Source organism: Nannobrachium achirus, assembly GCF_963921795.1.
Source record: "Nannobrachium achirus genome assembly, chromosome: 14".
NCBI lineage: Eukaryota > Metazoa > Chordata > Actinopteri > Myctophiformes > Myctophidae > Nannobrachium > Nannobrachium achirus.
The window spans coordinates 40005608-40028295 of record NC_137821.1 but is presented as its reverse complement, the minus strand read 5'-3'; the positions used below and the strand labels follow the sequence as shown (position 1 = coordinate 40028295).

At 41.9% G+C, this 22688-nt stretch overlaps 1 protein-coding gene across 2 annotated transcripts in view; it reads left to right on the top strand.

Annotated features, from left to right (window-relative positions):
- The window catches only part of gba2 (glucosidase, beta (bile acid) 2), a 24868-nt gene extending 2180 nt beyond the window's left edge, over nt 1-22688 (top strand). For both annotated transcript variants that reach the window (XM_080741337.1, XM_080741338.1), the window contains exons 3-18: nt 6545-6636; nt 6779-6894; nt 8228-8446; nt 8989-9228; nt 9437-9539; nt 10174-10327; nt 11034-11159; nt 13806-13990; nt 15040-15144; nt 15784-15891; nt 16339-16490; nt 16803-16909; nt 17552-17694; nt 19194-19309; nt 20244-20435; nt 20898-22688. In XM_080741337.1, the coding sequence (XP_080597463.1) occupies nt 6545-6636; nt 6779-6894; nt 8228-8446; nt 8989-9228; nt 9437-9539; nt 10174-10327; nt 11034-11159; nt 13806-13990; nt 15040-15144; nt 15784-15891; nt 16339-16490; nt 16803-16909; nt 17552-17694; nt 19194-19309; nt 20244-20435; nt 20898-21140 (2401 nt within the window). In that variant the 3' untranslated portion in view covers nt 21141-22688. The remainder of the gene's footprint in view (nt 1-6544; nt 6637-6778; nt 6895-8227; nt 8447-8988; nt 9229-9436; nt 9540-10173; nt 10328-11033; nt 11160-13805; nt 13991-15039; nt 15145-15783; nt 15892-16338; nt 16491-16802; nt 16910-17551; nt 17695-19193; nt 19310-20243; nt 20436-20897) is intronic.

Genomic DNA, 22688 nt, shown 5'->3' with positions numbered 1-22688 from the left:
GCTGTACAAAAAGCTTGACTTATGCGCTTTCTGTCTGCAAAGTGTTTCTATTATAAAAATCCACCATAGAGCTACCTTCTGTCAAAATATTCTGTGCAGATGATTATTTTCTAAGTGTCCGAGTTTGGAAGGGCTCATTTTCAATAAAGGAAAGTCCTGGTGCCTCCTGCATCATGTGCAATTTAGAAACAGTTGGTACGCAGGACCATCAAGTGATTTCCAGCGAGCGCTTCCAAACTCCAACACTTGCACAGAATTTCTTGACAGAAAGTAGCTCATAACATGTCATGGTGGATTTCTATGAAACACTTTGCTAATAGAAAGAGGATAATTCAAGCTTTTCGTACAGCTGCAACGTTGGTGAGTTTAACATTGTTTAATGCAATCAGATAGGACTTTTCTGTTTGGATGTATGGGCTGTCAATGGTTGGTGTTGCAACTCTAGATTCAACATATATAAAAAGCAAGTTGCGGCTAACAGGAAGTAAAGACTGAGAATTTACCTTTTGGCATGGAGCCAACAACATACATCCTCTATTATCTCAGTTATCATAACATCTTTCAGACGTGATGTCATTACGTGCGCATCCCGCATCAAAAACTCATTCAAGTCGCCCAGGGACTCATTCATGTCGTGGTCCTGGGGTCCCGGGGATGCGCCTCCATTGGAGTCCATGTTAAAATAATTTACTTCTTCTACTTAAGTTGCTATATTAGTTTAGATAGTTTAATTCGTTTTTTAATGTATTGTGTAAGATAAACACTGTAAAGATTTATTATCAGTTAAACCTGGAACAGGAACAGCTAAAAACTATTTTCACTAGTGGTTCTCAACTTGGGGTCCTGGGTCCTTGAGGGAGTTCCAGGGGGTCCCCAGATAAATGATAGTTAGGAACCAAATAGAACTTGGGTCTGTAACTCGGTGAACAAATGGAACCAAATGGACCTGTTCCATTTGTACTCTAGTATTTTAACATTTAATATAAATTGGGGTCCCAGTGATATAAATATAATTAAATGGGTGTCTGTAGCCTAGCCCTAGTGTATTTAGAAATCCTAATTCTAAGTTCAAATATTGCCAAATTGTAAAATAAATATAAGAAATAGGCAAACATTTTGAAAATAGCCGATCTACAAGCTCACAGCGCTCGAAAACATTGTATTGAGGACTCATAAAACTTTTCTGGGACCCATTTTAATGACCACCTGTGGGTCCCGGGACCCATTACTTTGAAAACCTAGTAACATCACTGATCTTTACAATGCAGTTTGATGGCGGAGGCATACAGTCACAGAATGTATGAAGTTGTTTCTATTGAAACTGTATTTAATGTATACTCCATCGCATGGCAAGCGATGGAGTATACAAATTGTGTTTATGGAATCCGGTTGACAAAATAATCTGGCAGGTGGCTGCTTTAGGTCTTGTACTGTCTGGGTGTGGAGCCTGGATAAGTGATTAGGCCTCCAAGGATTGAATGCTCTCTGTACCAAAGGTCCTACTGATCTCGTAAATTAATATGAATGTATTTTCAATAGTTACAATTTTAACTTGCCCCTAAGGACGTTCATTGTGATCTGCCAAACATCTACTTCCAATCAGAGCACACATTTTTATAATCATTTACATTACGTTTTTACTGTCTCATTATTGTTTCACATTAACTCAACGAATCCACTGTGGTTGTGTAATTTGGTGTGGGCCCTTTCAGCAGCATATGATTGATTGAATACTTTATTAGCAGTTCACAATCACATAGGAAAAGCACAGGACAGTACAGTTCAGATACAAGGTCTACTAATAGGATTTAAACCCAAGAAAGCACAATGGCTTGTTTACATTGGGGTCCTGACTTTGGGTTCTTTAGTACTCACTATTCATTAATTCATAGAGTAATGGAGCATGAGCATAGAGCATGGTTTGGTGGACTCACTGTCACCTGGGCTGTACCTTAGTATAAAGGTGCAGTGGAGCCTTTGATTTGTTCATTACATATTAACAAATAATATATAACTAGTCCTGTGCCCAGGGGGGGTGTGTGCACAGGAGTGTGCACAGTATCTGAGGGATTGAATGCTAGGAGTCTCAGAAGTAATGTTGGAGTGTCCGTTGGGCAGATCTTTATGCCCATTTATGGTGTTCCATGTTGGAGTGCCCGTTGGGCAGATCTTTATGCCCATACATGGTGTTCCTTGTCCAGTCCAGTCTGTGATGTCAGTACTATGACGTCAGAGTATGACGTCAGAATACTGAAGAGAGACAGTTACCATGGCGGCAAAACTGTGTAGTGTCAGTGATGTCAGCATGCAGATGGTCAGACGGACAGACATTCGCTAAATGAATAGTTAGATATACATGGAAGATGTCAGAGCTCAAACCCTGTGGAACCAATAACACCAGAGTAAATTGTTTGTTCAAAGGTGTGGCTCTATCAACATCAACAGATCACCTCAAAAGATTCCACAGTCAGTCACCATGGCACTACTTGTTAATCATTGTCATGGTAGATATTGTTGAGTTAGTGCTACAGCAATGATAATGTGAATGACATTGTCAATGCATCATTAGTTGGCCTACTACCAGTCAGAGGCATAAAGATTTAATATAACCAGTGACTCAGCTACATTGATGCAGCCATGATGGGCCTATCACTTGGAAAAATGTGATCACACTGATATAAAAACAAACAATAATGACAAGAAAATAGAGGGATTAATCATTTTCTGGACTAGGGCCTATTGCTACAGTTAAGGCCTCCATACTGTCTCCGACCACCGAAACATTCATCGGAGAGTTCCGACTTTCCGAGGTGCAGATTTCCAAAGTTGCGAGTGACACCATTTTGTAGTTGAACCGGACCTTTCTGACAAAAAGTTAGGTGGTCAGAGTGCAAATAATCGAACTCATGAATTTAATTGAGAACAGAGAATTATGTTTCTTTGGGGGGTGGGGGTTGTGGTGAAAGTTTCAGGATTGGGTAATGGTGTGTCATATATAAATACAATCATAGTTTTATTAACATCATTGATTGCCTTGTTGTTTGTTCAAGGGCTTTTTGTTGCAGCCCTAATCTAGATTTTTTATGTATTCCAATCAATGGCAGTTATAACACATTGTGTTCATATAACGATTATAATGATGTATGAACATTAAGTCTAAAGCCATTTGCACACAGGCGCGTTTAACCGCACGGATAAAACAGACAATATAATTTTTTGAAAAGAAAACAATGATTCTCTATGACCTCATGCACACCGGCTCCGAATTAGCCGTGCGACGAGTGGCTGCCGCCGTGCGTTTTTTTCTCGATCGAAACCAGTTCGATTTGTGCGTCTTATCGCATGCGGTAAGAAACTCATCACTCCTTTTATGACTCCTTTTTGGATCTGCAGCGCCGATTCCGCACAGCCTTGCACACCAAATCCAATGCGTTTTATTCATGCCGCAAACGAAAAAAACGCAACTGTCCTGTGTGCAAAGGGCTTAAGTCTGTAATCTAGATCAGTGGTAGGCAACAGGCAGCTCGTGGGCCAAAATGATTTTGTAAATAACTTATATATTATTAATTAATATTATGTTCTCACTGTCAACTTGCCTCTGTAGACTTATGGATGAAATACTCAAAAGTGTTTCAACATGCTTTAAACAATAGATTGTTTCTCTCTGAGTCTGTTCTAAGAAGAGACCTTGAACCAAGAAAGAGCTCTTAAAGACTATGACTGTTTGTCTCCAGATAAAATGTTATTTTTAAACATTTTTGAATTAAACATCCTCCTAGTGCCACATTCAAGGTGACTCGCACAAAATGATTCCACAGGCAATTCTTGTATGTACCTTGACACACATTTCTGTCAGTAGTTATACCACATACATACATCATTATTTAGAAACGTTATTAGCAGTATAGCTATTATTGTATATAAGGTGGCCTAAATTGGCTAGCTTATTGTAAGTTGCTCTGATTCAGAGAGTATGCTAAATGCCTAAATTGTAAGCCATGCCACAATGTGTGCTGTTGATAGTGAGTGGGAGAGAGAAGCCAACAGGACTGAGTGAGAACTGGAATGACTCCCACAGCTACAAACATTTCTAGAGGAAACCCTCCCCATCCTCCTCGACTATCTTCACTGGACAGACTCGGTACAACGTCCGTAGCATTCACGGTCGCAGTTAGACGAGACTACTACGATGTCATAAACACATTCGATCTCGAAGTTGATGTAGAAGATCTGGCAGATATTCAAAGGTTTGAAACGAGAGCAATGGCTCTATCATGAGACTATCAATGGTTTCCTTGGCACAGCTTCAAACAACACATGGTCAAAAGCAATCCTATTCATCTCTTGATCCCCTATAATAAAGCTGGAGTGATTGGCCACAATAGCATGCCTCTCCGACCGAGCTTTCCAATGCCAGTCACACAAAACCATTGCATTGTTACTATTGTAACGAAAAGATAGACGCAGCTCTCTTCTTATACCTTTGAAATATTACTTTTACAGCACATTTCTGCTTTGTTTAGAGAGGACATTGTAGAGACAGGAAATCAAGGACGGGAGGTAGAGAGAGGAAAGACATGTCCAAACTGGAATCGAATTGCACATTCTGTGCATACAAGATTATTTGCATCAGTGTTGCAATTGATGTTCTACTGCCTTGCTCATAATGTCTAGCTAAAAGCTAGTAGAGTAAAGGTAATTACTTGGACCGGACAGCTGGCTTAGCCCTCTGGGCTGTCCCTCTTCATGGCATTTATGTTGCGATACTGTATATTTGTCTCCTCTACATCTACTGATACAGTATACTATACTGAAACTGTATTCATACTGTTGCTTTCTCCCTCCTGTATTTGCTCTGTGTTTCTTACTGTTGTACTGCCATTGGCAACTGGATTTCCCCAGCGGGATCAATAAAAGTTTATCTGTCTGTCTTGGCACAAACGGCAGATAAGGCAGCCCATTAGATTCAGACCTCACCCAGAAGAATGATGGCTTGTTTTGCCCTGTTGCATCAACCCTGATCATTAGTTCACGTGAAGACCATGGTGTGGTAGTCTTTGTGACATGTGCACAAACAAGCACCCGTCCACTGGATCTGCCACTTTGACCCCACGCAGCCAACAAACAATTCCTGCCTTTATCTAGCACTCCCACAGATTCCCTCTTGTCTCTCGATTCCTTTTTGTATGCATGTGTGTGTGAATTGTATGCTGCTGGCTCTAGCTTTAGTTCAGAGTGCTAAATGCATTTAAACAGCTGTGGCTGCATTTCTACTTTAACAGTGCATGAATAGACAGACGAAGAGGTTAGAGAAGAGAGCTTGCTTTCAAAGAACATCTATCTGTGTGATGCTACATTATGGGTTAATTTGCAATGTCAGTTAACCCATAAAAGCAATAAGAGCATCCCTAATTGTAAGCGGCACATGACCAATTAGCTTCTAACCTAGTTCCAAGTTTTATCTCCCTCTCACGAGGAGACAAATCCTGGGAAAATAACTAGCTTACCCCTTAAAGTAACTAACTGGAAGCACAGGAAGTACAAGGTTATATGTTGTCCAGCCTACCGGATTTACCTGTAGCCCTGAACTTCCAGTTCCACACTTTAGGCATTAGTTCTTGTCCAGCCTAGTTAGCGTTATTGTGTTTCCTGAGTCAATGTGCCGTTGTGACTTGGCAGAAACTGAAACGGAGTGTGGAGTGTCCAGTCTCTGTCGTTCACTCTTTATGTGTGAACTTTCCAATAGTTCAAATGTACAAATTTCCATTAGTTACCTGCTCGTAGCCATGATTTTTTCTCTTCAATGGTCCACGATGCCATGGTCTCCATAGACTTCCATGTAATTTATAGTGCACGGATCGTGCACGCCCATGCCTAATCATGCACCACGTGTGTAGATGCTGTTTACAGCTTTCAAACAAAAAAATCCGCTTGGAAATCCGTTCAGGCATTCATGATTTATCAGCCATTATGTTTTCTTCAGATGTAAACAAACATGGCTGCCATGTTTGAAAGAATGGGTTGGTATGGGGGTTAAACATGCAATTTCGCGATCGCGATCATGCCTAATACATTTCTGGAGGTCCAAAAAACATTTTTGAAAAAAAAATGTTTTTTTTTTCTTAAAAAACGGCCCAAACTCAGGAAACTCGGGGTTGGCACAGCGTTGGTACCAATACAAACTCGGGGAAACTCGGGGTTGGCACCATATGTGTTAAAAACAAATTCAAAAGCTTTTCAAAAGAATTCCATAAACAAATTCATGAATGAGAGGGCTTGTAGATCGGCTATTTTCACTAGTTTGAGTCCCGTGGAGGCATGACATTTATTTTTTGGGTCTCGAGCTAAAAGGTTTGGGAACCACTGCGATAGTTTGTATGGAGTGTCCATTCTCTATACACCTACTGTACTTCCAAAACCTTGTTTCGTTCAGTGATTGTTTCCATCAGTTTACTGTATAGGTGCTCTTCAATGCTACGTTTGTAACTCGTTAGAACAGGAAGTAACCCAAAGTAATCAGATCATGTTTGTCTGTTTGTGCCAGGTATCTGAAATGGTGGTACAAGAAGACCCAGGTGGAAAAGAAGGCTCCTTTCATTGACATGTTCCGCGCGCTGCCTTTGCGTCAGATATATGGTATGTGCTTTTAGTCACATTGTAGCATCTAGCATGATCTGTTGCCGGACACACACCACATCGCTAGTCTTTGAAAAAAATAAAATAAAGTCCATTTATTTATTCAGTCCTGTACTTTTTCCTTGATACAACAACTATGCAGGTGTTCCCCTTGGAGGCATTGGGGGAGGCACCATCACCAGAGGTTGGAGGGGGGAGTTCTGCAGATGGCAAATGAACCCAGGAATGTACCACTACAAAACCGTCATAGCTAACCAGGTATGTCAGCACCTTTCTCCAATTACATTTAACCATGCAAGGCACCAACCTGCTCATTGGGAGCAGTTAGGGGTTAAGTGTTTTGCTCAATGACACTAAGCTGGAAGGAGCTGGGGATTGAACCGGGAACCTTCCTATTCCCAAGCGACTGCTCCAGCTCCTGAGCCACTGCCACCTCCAGTAGTACCAGGCTGTTGAGTAGAAATGTTGTACCCGTTCTCACGAAGCACTGTAACTATAACTAGTGTACACCATCTGCATCATTCACCACGATTGTTGGTAGTTGTGGTGTGGACTCTGGCATCCATTTCAGTTAAAATGATTTTAAAAACAATATATTTATAGTTATTGTCAGGGCTTGGTGTGGACAGCCCACAGTGTCTGTAAGTGGCTTTATGTTTACGGGATGTTTTCAGACCAAAACCACACCCATTCAGTCAACATAGACACAGCCACTGTGTCCGTGTCATGTCTTTACAACCACAGTGACAAAGCAGTGTAAACAATGAAAAACGTGTACACAGTGTAGTATACATTTTGTGCCATTTGTCCAGGATTCCTTTCTTTCTTCTAAAGACAACCAAACACTGCAAACACGTGTCACTGACTCATTATTGATACAACCCAACCGATGTATAGATATATGTCACTGTCACATTCTTGCACATTGCTATGCCTATAACTAAAAAAACAAATAACAAATGGACATATGACGTACTATGTCACTGTCACATTGTTGCTATAACCCAACCAACGCACAGTGTTTGATTTCCTGGGGAGATGGAGAGGAAATCCATTCCTCTTTTGATAATACCCCCCTGGTCATTCATTTGTAAAACTGGTGGGGATATGTTTTATACCTTCTTCTAAAGACAAGCATTTCTTTTTGGTCGAATACGTTTGATATTTTTAGTTTAGAGAAGTTGTCAAAAACACATTTATGAGGAATGGGTATTGTGAAAAAATATACCAATGATGTGAAAGCTTATATAAAAAAATGATTTTATTTAATTGAGAAAGTTACAGTTGAGTATGTTACAATATATAATTACAAATGTATGTTAACCATTGACCCTGACATCCATATTTTGGGCAAATGTTAAAAAGAATTGTAAAAAAGAAAAGAGAGATTCACTTAATTAAATGTTTATAGTCATAATTATGTCACAATGCATCACATGTAACACGTTGTAAGCATGTAGATCGTCCATTTTCATTATTTGTCACAATAACGAAGCATACAGGGGTTGAGAACATTTCGGTTACAAATTCCACCCTGCAAATTAACACGGGTCAAACTATTCAACTCCCACGTCCTCCCTCTCTCCTTTAGTTCACGGTGTGTCTACGCCGTGGCGGTCAGACGGTCTACCAGCAGGTGCTGTCGGTAGAGCGCCCCCCTATGTTGCAGGGCTGGAACTGGGGCTACTGCGGGGAGTATGCCTTCTACCACGCCCTGTACCCCCGCGCCTGGACCGTGTACCACCTGCCCGGACAGAACGTCACCCTTACCTGCAGACAGGTTTCCCCCGTCATCCCACACGACTATCAGGTAATGCAAAAAGAAGGGACAAAAAAAGCACATTCCAGCAGGTATAACTTACCCCACTGTCCCCATTCTCCATTGTTTGCCTTTCTTCATTTCGTGTTGTGTACTAGTGAAATAGATTCTAACATGGGCCTTAACAATAGTGAATACAATACTTGATACTAAACAGTTTTGTCGGTTTTCCCCTTTAAGCATTCTTAACGCAACGGCTGCCACCATTCACTTACGCTTTATTTTGAAGAGCTCCGTGCGTGCACGTGTGTGTACACTGACGATCCAGGAAGGAGATCTGTTTGTTTACAAACGGTTGCGAAACTAAAATCCTAACCTACAACGCACATTAATTTACTATTAAGCCAATTTTTTGGTCTCACCCTGCACTATTAACCGCTTAAATTAGTTGTTGTAGTGTTTATTTTGTAAATATTGCAAACAAAGTTTAAAGAAGAAAATCATCTCACTTTAACGCTTTCTCTCTTGCTTATAAATCTTTCTCTGCCTGTCTGTCTTAACTTCTCTCTCTCTGTCTTCCCCCACCTCCTCAGGACTCCAGCCTCCCAGTAGCAGTGTTTGTGTGGGACATAGAGAACAGGAACGACTATGCTCTGGACGTGTCCATCATGTTCACCGTGGTCAACGGGTCGGGCCACAAGGACGACAAGGCAGGGGGGCACTGGAACGAACCATTCCACCTAGAGAAGGAGGGGGAGGCTGTGTCGGGGGTCCTGCTGCACCACTGCCCTACAGTGAACCCTTACACTCTGTGCGTGGCGGCGCGAGAACAGGTCGGACATTGGCGGCTTAATTGCCTGTGTAGATTTGAAAATACAAGAACGCATTGCACCGGTGCTTTCCTGAGGAATTAGGCTCTATAGCTTCAGATATTTCGAAAGAGCTTAGAGCTCATTAAACAGTAGGCTGATTAATGTATTGTGCTGAATACTGCTTACTATTTGTGTGTGTGTGGGTACGCACCATTATGCATCTTAACAGCCTGACCGGGAGATCAGTCACCAGACAGCATTCAGTCCAAAGGGAACCTGTGGAGGCCTGTGGAGTGACCTTATCAAAGATGGACGGCTGGACTCGCCTACAGGTCAGTGTCCAACGACGAGTCTGCAGAAGGCACAGAACGGACATGGATATTATGTGAACAGAATTTAATTTCTAATCCTGTGATCCACTGAGCAGGTTCGTTGGTATTTGTTGGAACACAGTGTAGCTGTAAAATAATCGAACATGAACATTATTTCAAAATATATACAGTATATGTTTTTAATTGTATTTTATAATGAAATAATCCAGCGGTCTTTTGTTGTTTTCAGGCCAACGACCCCTTAGCTGAGAGAAAGATGAAGCAGGGACCCCCTCTACATATTGTATGAATGTGTGATGGAGATTCTCATCGATTTCATAGATATTCACAGACTAGTTTGACACTTAACCACTTAAAATATGAAACTTAAAATACACCAAATCTATTCGCCAAAAATAGCCGCTCTACGAGCTTGTAGATCGTCTATTTTTGGCTAAAGTTCTCCTCAGAGTATAGGGATGCAAGGCTTCAAATTTAAAATAATTATCCTGTCACACAAAGATTTGGCTGGCCCCCTGTAGTAACTCTGAGGACCCCCAAGGGATCCCGACCCGGACCCCCTGTTGAAGACCACCTGAATTAATCCTATTAGTTCTGTTACACCCCTAATACCTTCCTCTTTCTGCTAACGTAGGTTCCAGCCCTCCCACCCCTAAGGGAGAGACTGTGGCAGCAGCCCTGGCTACCTCTTGCTCAGTACCTGCTCAGGGTCACAATGCCCTGGAGTTCAGCCTGTCCTGGGACATGCCCAAGATGACCTTCGGTTCCGGGGAACGGGTGCACATCAGGTAGCCTTCAGTACACGTCACCGAAATCCAAGTCTGACTTAGTCAAACGATGTACAAATGTGGGTGATACCATTTATGCAGATGATTGGATACACTTCTTAGTGTCTCGTTACTCTGCAGTGTTAACATTTTGCGAATAAGAACACTTGACAAATAAGACTGAATTTAGCATGAGCATAACATGCTGGATGCCTGGCAGTCACATAATTTGATGTGATGCAATTGGACACTTACTTTGTTTTTCGACTTATGTCGTTTCCTGCCACGCTTTCAGAGAATTTCATTGAGAACAATGCTAGCATCCGCTTCTAGGGCTGTCACGATATGACATTTTACATGACGATTAATTGTCTCTCAAATAATTGGCGATTAACGATTTAATTGTGTTTTTGTCGTTGATAATTACATTTCTGTTTGACTTTTAGGCTTTGAAGTTGCATATGGTAGATATGATACATAACCTAAATACACAAATACATTACTGACATATTTGACAACTTAGTACTTAAAAAATAACATTGATAGTGGAAATAGCCGATCTACAAGCTCACAACGCGTCGCGATGCGACGCATTGTGAGCTTGTAGATCTGCCATTTCCACTATTTCTGACTATTTTCAACATTCACGATTATGACAATTATAACAAAAAAACGATTATGTAATAATTGTGACCGCTCTATCCGCTTCTCACACTTCTGTTCACAGGAGATACACCCGTTACTTTGGGACACAGGGGGACGCGTGTCCCTCACTCAGTCACTACGCCTTGACACACTACAGACAATGGGAGAGAAGCATCGAGGAGTGGCAGAGGCCCATACTACAAGACAGGTATGCTGTGATGTAGTGATGTGTCGTTCATGAGTGATTTGTTCATAAGAACCAAATCATTAGCAAGACTCGTGAACTACTCGTTCAAATCCTTAAAATGTGTCGTTCACGCTTTCGTTCATACCCCCCGTCCCCTCCCCGTAATAGCCCCCGACACACAGGACAGGAGGATTGGCTGTACGCGCGCCGTAATAAAAACACTCCTGCAATAGTGTTTTTCACGGGACGATCGTGCTATGAACGGTGAACGCGAACGAATCGTTTGAACGGATCATTACCACAAACAAAATGATTCGTTCACTGAAATGAACAGGATTGCCCATCACTACTGTGATGGAAATAAAATGACTACAGTACAGTTGTACAGTAGTAGTAGTAAAACAGTACAGTAATCTTTTGTTGCCTTTGCAGACAGAAGCCATGTCTGCTGTAGTTCACTGCTCTCCTTATTTGTGCTTAGTGGCAGAACAGAACATTCTATTGAGGCTACTGTGCAGCCAAGGTAACGATTCTAATAGTAAGCCGCATGTGGTATTTATATAATGTTGGATCTGGTAAAACCAGTTGTTTCTGAAGACGAGATAACAGCAGTCCGTCTATAAAAAATCACACCTGTGTGAAGTGGAGCTGTGTGTGTGTGTGTGTGTGTGTGTGTGTGTGTGTGTGTGTGTGTGTGTGTGTGTGTGTGTGTGTGTGTGTGTGTGTGTGTGTGTGTGTGTGTGTGTGTGTGTGTGTGTGTGTGTGTGTGTGTGTGTGTGTGTGTGTGTGTGTGTGTGTGTGTATCGATTTGTGTGACATTTGAAGAAAATATGTAGGAAAAGGAGCAAAAAGTGTGTTTTGGAGAAAATTCAAGATGGCGGAAAATCTATCATGGCGCAAATGGGCGTGGCCTATATGGGGAGATGCGTCATGACCCAAGGAATCCAGGGAAATATTTTTAATTTTCCGACCTACGGTTCAAGAGTTACAGGCCAAAACGTAAAGTGGGGTGTTATGGCGCCACCATGCGGCCAAATGACACAATTATTTTTTATTTAATCCTTGAAACCATTATGAACCTCCTCTCCAAGTCTTGAAACTCTAGCCCCTATGGTTTGCGAGAGACAAATAATTGAATGTGAGTTTTTGCGATTGCCATTATAAGTCAATGGGGAAAATTAATTCACTAATAAATTAATATCAATTAAACTATTGAACCTTTCTCTTAGCAAGTTACTAGCCCACTATTCCCGAGTAAGCCGGTCGATTTGACATATGGCGCGAGTGTGTGGTGGCAAAACTGTGGGACTAGTAGCGTGCCGAAGTCAGGCTACATACAGACACACACACAGACAGACACACAGACAGACAGACCCACAAAGCTACGTATAGGGAGCCTGTGTTTCACACAGCTCCAACAATGTAACTTTCTGATATATGTGGACTACAGACAGACACTCAGACAACTCTTGCCAGGTGTATAGGTGTATGTTTTCCAATGCTTGCAAACATTAAACCACACCATCCACGAGTGATTTGTGTATTTATCTTTATTGGTTCATCTCACCATTGTTCACGACAAATATTAAAAGTGTGAAGTGGAATTTCCATGACAATTCCTGGCAAAGATGAAGGCATCGCTAACTTTTCCACTGCCATTATTTCTATGAAGGTTTTCAAAACTGTATAGAAATGTACTATATAGAAGAAATTACAATTTGCAATTTAGGCATTTAGCAGTTGCTATTATCACTGTTGAGGCATATATACCTGTAGATGTGGATTACAATTTAGGCATTTAGCAGATGCTATTATCCAGTGTGACCTACAAATTGGGAGGTTGGTTTGGCACAACTAGTCAACCAACAATAGGGTATCTCTCAAGAGGGTGCTGTTTTTCCCTTTTCTTGGACGATTAAGGTGGTTGCACACTGCTGCGTTTTTCAGGCCGAATATCGGAGTGATTTTCGGAGCGCGTGAATAAAAAAATCAACCTCACGTTATGTCAGTCACGTTTGCACACTGCCGCCCGTTTCGCGCACCACTCGGTCCCTTGCTCTCTCTATCTCTCTCTCTCTCCTTGCCCTGAAAAACGCATTTCGCAACGAAAAACGCAGCAGTGTGCAACCAGCTTTAGATTGACAATAGGGTAATCGGTCAAGGAATTTGAGTGCATAATGTTGTACTATCTCTTTTCAACCAGTGGTCTGGGGACCACCAGTGGTCCTTGAGGGGGTTCCAGGTGGTCCCCAGCTAAATGATGGAGAGTTTGTAACCAAATGGACCCTTATAGATCCTTAACTCTTGAGAGTGTAGAATGGAACCAAATGGACCCTTACGGCTCTCAAGAGTTAAATTATCGTTAAACACTTGCATTACTTAATTCATTCAAGAAGTCTACACAATTACAGAACGTAGAAGAATTGTTATTCTGATCAACGTTTGCCTGTCATCTCTCCCATGATGGTACCAACATCAATACAGCATAGAATTGTGGACAAATTCGTTTCCAACGATAACAAAATATGCTACGTTTTGGGTTTGAGAGGCTAAAATCTCATCAAATAGTGGTCCTTGGCTCAAATGCAGAACAAATAACAGAAAAGATTGAAAACCACTGACTAAGTAGCTCTTTTCACCTGTTCTTTTGGTTCTTTGGTGTCGTAGCTCTCTCCCCTCCTGGTACAAGTCGGCCCTGTTCAACGAGCTGTACTTTGTGGTGGACGGAGGGACGGTGTGGACGGAGCTCCCAGAGGACAGTGACGTGAGCGGTGGGGTGCGGACCGAGGACGGGGGTCTGCCTGCCCAGCCCTCTGTCATCAAGGAGTATGGACGCTTTGCCTACCTAGAGGGTGAGTGGCAAGGAAATGGCCCTCACACAAGACATAGCAGTTTATCGTTTTAGCTGGACTTGCATTAAACTTATAATGCGAGCAAATGAAAAATATCATAGAAATGTAGTGTTTTTGTTTTTTTCTAAACACATGTCTCTCACACACACACACACACACACACACACACACACACACACACACACACACACACACACACACACACACACACAGAGCACAATATATTTATATATATATATTTTCTACTGTGTCCACAGTGTCTGTATTAAACCAGACCAGTTGAATCAGAACACATTGTACCGATAAGACAGCATTCAACTCTATCGATTCGATTCCCATGTGGAAGCTGGCCAAGAAAAGTAGCGCCCGAACAGGAACTTGAACCCTGGACCCTCAGATTAAAAGCCTGATGCTCTACCGACTGAGCTATCCGGGCTCTTGTCAGACACCAGAGAGGGAAACAAATAATAATCAATGGTCCATTACCTTGTGTAAACACAAAGCCTTCTTCACACCTGGGAGTGGCAGGTTGTGCTATAGGGGGATGGGGGAGAAATGCATGCCTCTGCTTTTGATAACTCCACCACCCGCTCTGGTCATTCATTTGTATTGCCAGTGGTGGAAAAAGTACTCACATTAAGTAAAAGTTTCAATACTGTAATGTAGAAATACTGTATGTTACAAGTAAAAGTCCACAATTCAAAATGTACTTGAGTAAAAGTACAATCAACAAATGTGTAGAATTGTGTCTGTTTGTACTGTCATGCAGAGACCAGCCTTGTCATGTTGGTGAGGTTGATAACTGAACATTCTAACGGTAATTTCGAATTCGAATGTTGGCTACTTCCCACTGAAAGTTAGACTGGTTGAATTAAAGAAAAGAAATCTAAAATTACTGTAGTCTTGGTTGATTGACTAAGACCAAACCAACTGATTAATCAAATACTGTACGTGACGGCCCTAATAAAAAAGTGTTGGTTGAATGCTTGCTGAATGTTTACGGTAAATTTTGATCCCCTGTACTGATGGCAATATGTCTTGTGTCTCAGGTCAGGAGTACAGGATGTACAACACGTATGACGTGCACTTCTACGCATCCTTTGCACTCATCATGCTGTGGCCCAAACTGGCCTTGAGCCTGCAGTATGACATTGGTGAGTGGAAGGCTGTTTTCTCAGTGGTTTGACACGTTAATTAATATGCGATTATTTCGGAATCTGATAAAGGGGGAAATGTTTGCAGTAGGGATGGGACGATATGAAAATGTCATGTCACGATCATTGTGACCGAAATACTGTAATTGTGATTTACGATATCGCGATCAAAATATGCTTAAAACTCTTAAAATGGCAATTTTGGTAAACACTTGTACCCCAGCATCCATATTCTGGGGTGGAATGTTTGCCAAAAATAGCATAGCTAATTTCACAACGCGCTGCATTGCGAGTTTGCGACGTGTTGTGAGCATGTAGATCGTCTATTTTTACAAAGAGATTTGGTAGAGAGTGGAAATTAAAGAAGACTGTACAGGTCCGTTTGACCAATTATAGAGGGTTTAAGTGGTATCGGATATGCAACTCAGCAAAGTTGTATTGATCCCAGTTTATGACAAAGGACAATTTCATGATAAATTTAATCTCAGCAATGCGATTATTGTGAGTAGTTCTTTTTTTTATCATGATAAACGATAATAGCGGTTATCGCCACATCCCTAGTTTGCAGTGACAGGTTCTTGGTTTTGTCTGAATGTTGGGTTTTTTAAAATGTCATCCTGTCCTCCCTCTGTTTCCAAGCGGGCAGCGTGGTTCAACATGATCCCACTGAGAGGCTTCATCTGATGAGTGGCCTCTATTCTTCTGTCAAGGCCAAAAATGTGGTTCCTCATGACTTAGGAGACCCAGGTATGAGAGTATACAGTTATTAAAGCACACATTAACTTATTAAAGAGGTGGTGCCATAGTTTGGTTTTCATGTGTCTAGGAGGTTGACAGTACTTCATTAGACCCCCTGGTGTGGTTGTTATGAGCAATTATGTATTCCCTTTGTATTTGACGTTTCTTCATGGAGGCTGACACATTGTGGGTCAAAAGTGCCGATCCAAAAACACTGATGACATCATATAATCATCCCCTCCCCTTTTACCAGCTAAAGTTAGCCACACCCAACACTGTGGGTGTGGCTAACTTCAGCTGGGTCACCCCCCACCATGACAACAAGGCATACTTAATGAACTGGTGGGTGTGGCCACATAAACACCTAATTTTAACACTTTCTGTACATGTATTTGGAAAAAAATCTTCCTCCTAGTATAATCATAATACCTGATAATCATGTTTTCCTTTCCTCAGATGATGAGCCATGGCAGAGGGTCAATGCTTACGCCATCCATGACACTGCAGACTGGAAAGACCTGAACCTGAAGTTTGTCCTGCAGGTGTACAGGGACTTCCATCTCACCCAAGACTCCCAGTACCTCAAAGACATGTGGCCTATCTGTCAGGTGGGATTAACTGAAGAGTAATGTACCTTTATGTGATGCAGGAGTTCGAGCACAGATGGGAAAAGTGGAAAATTACCACATATTGTAGTAAGGGTGGCACTAGAAGCCATTAGTACAGTATGGTTCACCCTCCAGGTATCATGAGATGAGAGATACGGTATGTAATTTGGGAAGTGTTGTTTGACAGACCGACATCGCCATCCACACACATCTAGTGTGGCTGAAATAAATATGGTGGGCGTGTTTATGTGTTACCCGCTCAGATACTGTACCTGTTCTTATTGGCTTCCTTTGTTGTGGTTGTTCCTCCAGGCTGTGATGGAGTCAGAGATAAAGTTTGACCTGGACGGTGACGGACTAATAGAGAACTCGGGCTATGCAGATCAGACGTATGATGGCTGGACTGTTACTGGACCCAGGTGAGGTTCAAATAGGACTGTTACTGGACCCAGATGAGGTTTAAAGAGGAATCTGTATGGACAATCAGAACTGGACAGCGGAATGAATGTACATTCCTCCATTTCACCCAGCCTGACCCTCACACTAACTAAACATCTCAGTGTCATGTGATACACACACACACAATAAGAATAAAAGGAGCCACTTGATACAGTCTGATATTAAACACGATAACTCAAACGGTAGCACACCGACACAACAGAATTTGCCTTAATTCACATAATGCCATAAACAAGGTGAAAGAGGGGACTCACACAGTAAAATCAGTATTACACTCTTGACACTGAGAATTTAACTATGGTTTACCCTTTCACACAAGCTTATGAAGTGTGTTGGATAGAGAGAGAGAGAGTGTCTGACCCCAATTTTTGTGAAACCTAGACCACAGATTACCAGTGTTATTTCACTGTAAAACTGTTACCTTTTTGAAGAAAATGACTGTTTTGTGTTTTTATTCATCTGGCTGAATTAGTTATCTCCAGCTGTTGTGTACTTCTCTGCACCGTCTCCATTTGTTACTGTAGTGTGGTGCCACCTGCTGGCAGTGATTTGTAAGTTCATGTGATTATTTTGGATATGTCTTGTGTGTTTGTGTGTGTCAGTGCGTACTGCGGGGGGCTGTGGCTGGCGTCGGTGTGCGTGATGTGCAAGATGGCTAAGCTAATGGAGGACGAGGCAGCCTACCAGCGCTTCAGAGACATACTGGACAGAGGCAGTGCTGCTTATGAGAAGCTGCTGTGGAACGGTACGTTTATGAGTAAATCTAGCTGTTCTTTCCCCCCCATTGTTTAATTGTTTTTTAGAGACAGCCAGATTTGATTGACTACTATTCCTACTGTTGTGGAAATGGCTGATACAAGATGGCAAGCTTGAACTACCTACACGTATGTGGTTGACGAGAGGTGGAAAGGACGAAAGTGTAGGACTTAGAAAGAAAGAGAAGTTTTTATTTATCAAACATTTCGGTCCGTAGACCTTCATCAGGACAAAACATGCATGCTTGTCCTGATGAAGGTCTAAGGTAGGGATGGGACGATAATCGTTATTATCGTTTATCTTGATAAAAATCACAATAATCGTATTTTGGAGATTTACATTTACTAGCCCTTACCCGTTCAAAGATATGAGCTCTGAAATGATGTGCAGTGTGTGGGTTTGTGCACTGTGCACACAGTATATGAGGGATGGAAAGTAACTTTAACTGGTGCTTGCATGATAATATGTAGGAGCATCAATGTAAGAAATACCCGTTTCGTTTAATGGCTACAGAGATACTGTGTACCGATCTGCATGATTTTTGGACAAGATCTGTAACAGGGCCAGACAACAGACCCCCGCCCCGCCCGCCCGCCCGCCCGCCCACACACACACACACACACACACACACACACACACACACACACACACACACACACACACACACACACAGAGCTGGTTAAACATGTTGCCTCATGCTAGATGCAGAATAGATATGCCTCAAGCTAGATGCAGAATAGATATAGATACACCATAAAAATGCTAATATACAGCATGATTTGTGAATGTGACAAACGGGCTTCACAGTTATGTTAGGTGTGTTCATATGCTACTGGTGATGCGATTTCAGATCAATTGCTCCAGCCACTGAGGAGAAACGCTGTGACAGACACTCACTCAGACAGACAGACAGACACTCAGACAGACAGACAGACAGACAGACAGACAGACATTTGGAAAATTATATGTTTGATGGTGAAATTATCCTCCACAATGCACTGGGATCATTTCGCCTTTTATTTGCGAGCTGCATACCCAGTACCATTAAACCCTCTATAATTGGTTAAATGGATTTGGAAATAATGTACTTGAATTGATACAGTCTTTTTTTCCACTCTCTACCAAATCTCTTTTGAAAAAATAGTAGATCTACAAGCTTCTAGATCGGCTATTTTTTGGCAAATGTTCAGCCCCAGGGTAATGTTTGGGATATTTTGATTATCGTGATAATATCGTAATCGCAATTTCTTTGGTCACAATAATCGTGACATGAAACTTTCATATCGTCCCATCCCTAGTCTAAGGACCTTCCTCATTGTGTGAAGCTTGAACTGTACAAATAGGGCCTTGATCTACTGAAATCTAAGCTCAAATGAACCCACTCTACAACTTTCTTAGACTAAAACCATCATAATGAAAAAATGTGGGCCTATGTTTTTGATCTCTTTTAGACTTAAATAAAACATTCTAATTTGCTTATATTTTCAGGCAAGTACTACAACTATGACAGCAGTGGGAGAGACCTGTCTAACAGCGTCATGTCAGACCAGTGTGCTGGACACTGGTTCCTGAGGGCCTCCGGACTGGGAGAAGGGGAGTTCCAGGTCAGTTCTCTAGATAGCCGTGACACATGTTCAATAAATATGGGCCATAATGTTGTCATGAGAGAGAGAGAGAGAGAGAGAGAGAGAGAGAGAGAGCACGTGCTTCAGTTCAGTGGAGATGACATGCTACAAGTCAGCGTGCAACAGATTCAAAGCAGAGCGACTCAAATATAGAAAACGTTGAGCTCTTATTCACAGACATGCTACATAAAATGTAGTTATAAATAAAGATATTGTACATTGGTACCGCGACAATACTGTTTCAGCGCTAATGATGGATGTGTGTGATCCCTCGCAGTGGCGTAAAGTAACTAAGTACATTTACACACTTGCAAGTGCAATTTTGATGTATTTTTACTTTGCTGGAGTATTTCCAATGTTCAGTACTTTTACTTCTACTCCATCTCAAAGGCAAATATTATGCCTTTACTCCACTACAATTATTTGAAAACTTAGTTACTACTTACTTTGTAGATTTTAATTATTATTACGAAACATTCATTACCCACTTCAGCCCTATTTACATTTAGACTATTTGAAATTAGCTGATCTACAATCTCACAATGCATCACAATGCGACACATTGTGACCTTGTATATCGTCTATTTTCAAAAGTTTTTATGTTTAAGAAATGTATACATTTGAAAACTTGTGAAATGGGAGGTTCTGCATAATTAGTACTTTCTACTTTTGGTACTCTAAGTACATTTAGATTAGCCTCGTAAACCAGTCTCTCTTCCTGCCTTCATTCGAATGCAGGAATTCGAACTGAAGATGGGAGGAGTCAGTTTACTAGGCTACATTTAGATGCCTACACCTTTGTACTTTTACTCAAGCAAATGTTGAATTCTGGACTTAAACTACATTGCAGTATTGATACTTTGACTTTTAATGTGAGTATAGTGGTCCCAACATTCACTTCCTCTTTCCCAAGGCTTTCCCCAAGGACAAGATTCGCAGTGCACTAAAGTCGGTCTTTGACTTGAATGTGATGAGTTTCGCTGGAGGCCAGATGGGGGCTGTCAACGGCATGCGCCCTGAAGGAGTGCCTGACCATTCCAGTGTCCAGTCAGATGAGGTGTGGATCGGAGTGGTGTACGGACTGGCAGCCACCATGATCTATGAGGCAAGTGTGTGTTTGAGAGAAGGGTTTAATTTGTGACTTTTACTGAAATCAAATGTCCTGTTATGTTTCTCTTGCTTCATGTATTATGTAAAGCATATTGAATCGTAGTCCTGTAACGGGTCGGGGCCCCGTATAATATATTCTATTATTTATTTGTGGGGAGTGCACATTTACGTGGAGCGCACACAGTGGTAAGTTGCACTGGGCAGCAGGACGCATATAACACACAGACAGACAACCACAGCACACTCCAGCACGTTAGCCCATGTTCTCATCATAGCAAGGGTGGTTGAAAAGGCTATCTAAAAGGATTAAGAGTGGCAGCTGACCTGCAATCACGGGTAGCGGGGCGGGCGACGGGTAAATCTTTTGACGGGCGGGACGTTATGGTGTTATGAACACCATAACATTGGTGTTTTGAAGTTTGGTCTAATCTCTCCCGATGGCTCTTTGTCCTCTCAGGGCATGTTGGAGGAAGGACTTCGCACAGCGGAGGGTTGCTATCGGACTGTGTGGGAGAGACTGGGCATGGCCTTCCAAACACCTGAAGCATACTGTGAAAAGGGCATCTATCGCTCCCTGGCTTACATGAGACCTCTCAGTGTCTGGGCCATCCAGCTTGCCCTGGACTCTTCACACAAGGACCAAACCAAACAGAATCAGACTGGGATCACTGACGGGGAACAGGGACACGCTCAATGCTAACTCATACTTTATTGTGATGGTGTGTCGCGAATGACGAGGGTGAATGGCAGCGTCTAAATGAGCTTTTAATGACAGAAGGTGAATGGAGCTGGCGCCCCAAGCCTCTAGACCAGCGTGAATAGAGTAATGACTGCAAGGGAACTGACCCAGACAGGGGCGTCACACCAAATTCTGGGCCCTGGGTACAAGGATTCACTGCGGGCCCCCCATGAATGTTAACTATTGAAAAATAGCAGATATACAAGCTCACAGCGCGGCACCGAGTGCCGCGCTGCGAGCTTGTAGATCTGCTATTTTTGAAAAATCGTGAAAATGTGTGCAAGAAACGTATATGTTTCTATGTCAGTGGTGCTCAAATGTTTTCATATGAAGGACCCCGAAGATGATATGTATTTGGCCAAGGACCTCCATCTCAAAATATTTAGTTCCAGGGACCCCCCAGAAGCAAAATTTGAGTTACAAATGTTCGCTTAAAAAATACATATATTCAAAGATTTGAGCACATTTTCACGACTTTTTCAAAAATAGCAGATCTACAAGCTCGCAGCGCTACACTCGGTGCCGCGCTGTGAGCTTGTATATCTGCTATTTTTCAATAGCTAAAGTTACTAGGGCCCCTCCACCTTGGGCCCTGGTAACTCAGTCCCACTTTCCTACCCCTTGTGACGCCCCTGGACCCAGACATAAGTTGACCTCTGAACTCTCACGTGGCCTCCCTCAACCTCTAGCTCAAACCCCTCCATCTTGCATTGCACCTGTGACTGGCGACAGATTCTGAATTAGTCGTTTTCTGGCTTATCCAACCCTATAGTGTCATATGAGGCTCAAGTCAAAGCTGAGACTAATTTGACAGCTGAATTGGGGATGTTGTTATGGGATGGATGCTGACAAATTTGGGGTGGGTCGCCAGAAGACGGCATCAATATCATAGCTAGATGCATTGGTAAGTGTCATTGATCTCATGTTTTATCAAGTATAAACGTCTGTTTGTGTTATGCACAGCCACAGGGCTCGAGTTAAGTACATTGTTTCTTAAACACTGTCCACATCAATTGAAACTCTCTACATCAATTGTAATGCTTGCATATTATTCAAACGTGAATGCAAACTGTATGAGAAGGACTATTGTCTATTACTGTAGCAGCTCATATAATCATTATTATGACATTTAGGCTCATCTTGAAACTGAAACAGAATGTTTATCTTGAACTTGAAGGATCAAGATCCCACTTTGGGTCATCTGGCAGACTGACCGAGTGAGTTTTGGGTTATTTGTGGGTTTGGAACATAGAAGCTCGAAAAGAAACCAGTTAATTTGAACATTGTTTTTTTTCCAACATGAATGCTTTACTGACTGATGTTATATGTGATGTGTAGTTTAAAATCAAATCTGACATGTACTTTTTCATTTACTTTCATTTGCAATTAGTGCCTTTGTGCACATTTGCAGTTATCCATATTCATGTAGCAGTGACATTTAATGTTTTATACAATCCAATATTGTTGAGGACAATGATAGTAAATAAATATAAATACAAACAATTGTTA